This window comes from Salvelinus sp. IW2-2015, unplaced genomic scaffold (assembly GCF_002910315.2).
Source record: "Salvelinus sp. IW2-2015 unplaced genomic scaffold, ASM291031v2 Un_scaffold8193, whole genome shotgun sequence".
NCBI classification, from domain to species: Eukaryota; Metazoa; Chordata; class Actinopteri; order Salmoniformes; family Salmonidae; genus Salvelinus; species Salvelinus sp. IW2-2015.
Genome location: NW_019949453.1, coordinates 1 through 2729, shown reverse-complemented (window position 1 = coordinate 2729; position 2729 = coordinate 1). Strand labels below are relative to the sequence as shown.

The 2729-nt window shown below is 44.1% G+C and overlaps 1 protein-coding gene across 1 annotated transcript; it reads left to right on the top strand.

Moving 5' to 3' along the window:
• The first annotated feature begins 754 nt into the window (after nt 1-754).
• Nucleotides 755-2492, top strand: LOC112079491 (proteasome subunit alpha type-4). The gene is made up of 5 exons (XM_024145430.2): nt 755-862; nt 1033-1121; nt 1296-1426; nt 1805-1928; nt 2248-2492. Exons 1-5 carry the CDS (start codon nt 789-791, stop codon nt 2400-2402), a joined length of 573 nt encoding a protein of 190 aa, XP_024001198.2. The 5' UTR covers nt 755-788; the 3' UTR covers nt 2403-2492.
• Nucleotides 2493-2729: the final 237 nt, after the last annotated feature.

Here is a 2729-nt window from a genome sequence, read left to right as displayed (position 1 = left end):
CGTTTTCAAACCAGCCTGAAAGATACAATTTGTTTTTTATGGCAAAGAGTAGTATTTACAGTTCGGTTTAGATGACTGTTCATGTGATTCTCTATTCCAACCACAGGCCTATCTCCTACTCTTCTTGTAGCACCTAAGACAGCTAAAGTGTGTCTTCATGGAGCACGAATGGGCTGCTGACCCAGCTTTGTGTGTATTTTTCTAAAATCGTGTCCTACACACTGACGCGACTAATTGAGACTGCCAACCACCTGAGTTATGGAGCAATTAAAACTAAACTGCCAGATGTCCATAGCAGGTCTAAAAATCCCAGTTCCTGACCAGAGTAATGTGAGCACAAATGTGCGAGAAAAACATTCCTCCAATGTTGCAGGGACCTAGTGCGGACTCGTGCGGCTCGTCAATGAGGTCCCAAGTGCGAGTATCGTAGGTCTGTGAGGGCCTTACTGTCTCCTCTTCACATCTTTTATACTAGACTGCAGTATAATTTGTCAACACTTAAAGGTAGATGCCACTGGCACGAACGCACACACAACCACACCCACCACCCTCTGTCGGGGGGGCGCTAGGGGTTCAAACGGATTAGCGTTATATATAGAGACACACTAAGCGTAAATGAGAGGAGTGTTGATCTAGGATCAGGTCTGCATTATTATTATGATCAGAAAGGCTAAACTGATCCTAGATCAGCACTCCTACTCGGAAGCTGGGATGATGTCAGACATGCTGCTACATTATACCCATGGGCTGCTCTGTGATTTGGTGTTAACCTTTATCCTTTCAGAGACATGGCTTGCAGTGTTGCCGGAATCACCTCCGATGCTAACGTTCTAACCAATGAGCTGAGGCTAATAGCACAGAGGTACGTTGGGTAGTAAAGTCCACGGTCTCTACCTGTGAYCCATTTGTTCATTAATTTGTATACMAAGCAATGTACAGTGTTAGTGCAAGACCAACAAGGCACCTCTAGTAAYCTAGCACCGTGTCTGTTTATCTGACAGATAATGTKTATGTGTTATTTAATTCACACAGATATCTACTGCAGTACCAGGAGCCAATCCCCTGTGAGCAGTTGGTGACAGCGTTGTGTGACATCAAACAGGCCTACACACAGTTTGGAGGTTAGCTATAAGACAAATGACACAAACACCTCAGTTGGGTTCTCTAGTAAACACYACCCTGGTTACACTGTTGCTGAAACCATATTGGACCAAAGGGCTGTGTGGAAAAGAACATACCAGAGTCGTTAGAGTAAGCACAGGTTTGATTGTATTTGATGTGTTGTGTGTCTTCAGGGAAGAGGCCGTTTGGAGTGTCTCTGCTGTACATGGGCTGGGACAAACACTACGGCTTCCAGCTGTACCAGAGTGACCCCAGTGGGAACTATGGAGGCTGGAAGGCTACTTGCATCGGCAACAATAGTGCGGTAAGCCTGTTTGCTGTCATCAACATTGGCACAATGCACACATGTTTTGGCAGCAGCATTGCCACAAAGTAACGACGTGAAACGTTACAGTAGATGGTGCTACAGTGTTGACTGGGAAATTAACATATAGCTGATACTTTTATGGCATAATATTTCAATAATTCAGCCCCTTTGCTGGATGTCAGAGTTATGGCTGCCTAAGTGGCCTACTCCCTCTCAATGAAAATAGACACAATTATCTCATCGAGTGATAATGAGGTTTTAGCCTGTGGTAACTTGTGGAATAGACACCGGCTGAAAAACGATTTTAACCAATCAGCATTCAGAATTAGACCCACACGTTTGTATAAATCATCATGTTGTCTTCTTCGTCCCCAGGCTGCAGTGTCCATGTTGAAGCAGGATTTCAAAGAGGGTGAGATGTCGCTGTCCTCTGCCCTGGCGTTGGCCGTCAAAGTCCTGAACAAGACCATGGACGTCAGCAAGCTCTCGGCGGAGAAAGGTAAGCTCTACACCTGACATCACCGTTCTAAACAACTCCTGAGCCCGTCCTGCCTTGGAGCACACTGAGTAAACACAGACTGGAGATGTTGTATMGAGTGGGACAGTGTTATCCTAATTCACAGCTGTTCTATGGAGAGTAGGCTAGTGATGATGATGTCTAAAACGTTAGACGTCATCAGCTGTTGAACATGATGCACACATAATGTATATAATAAATGTTGTGTGTCTAGAGATATGCATATTAAGAGATACGTCTGTAATGCAGCCTGAGATATGAACATAGACTGTATGACTCATGGAGATCTTGACCTCCCCAGTGGAAATAGCCACCCTGACGCGAGAAGACGGAAAGACCAAGATCAAGGTGCTGAAACAGAAAGAGGTGGAGGAGCTGATCAAACGACACGAGGCTGAAGAGGCCAAGGCCGAGAAGGACAAGAAAGACAAAGAACAGAAGGAGAAGGACAAATAAACACGTATTTAGAATTCATACTTTCCTAAAAATCCCGTAATGTGTTACGMGCTTGTTTGTCTTTTTCTTTATTAAAACATTGAAACCAAATGTGCTGATAGAATCTCTAGTGTCATTATGGTGTGATAACTATTGTGTATCCAGGCAGACTTCTCAAAARCMAAGGCAAGGGAAAKATTAATGCCACAGGGTATGTCCTGATTGTTTTGAGAATTTCACTGTTGTGAGCTGGGTCATGTTCAGTAGGGAAAACGGTAGCAAAACGTTTTAAAGCACTTGTTATTAAGTTCAGCTTGTTTCACTTAGAACAACCAATATACTTACGGT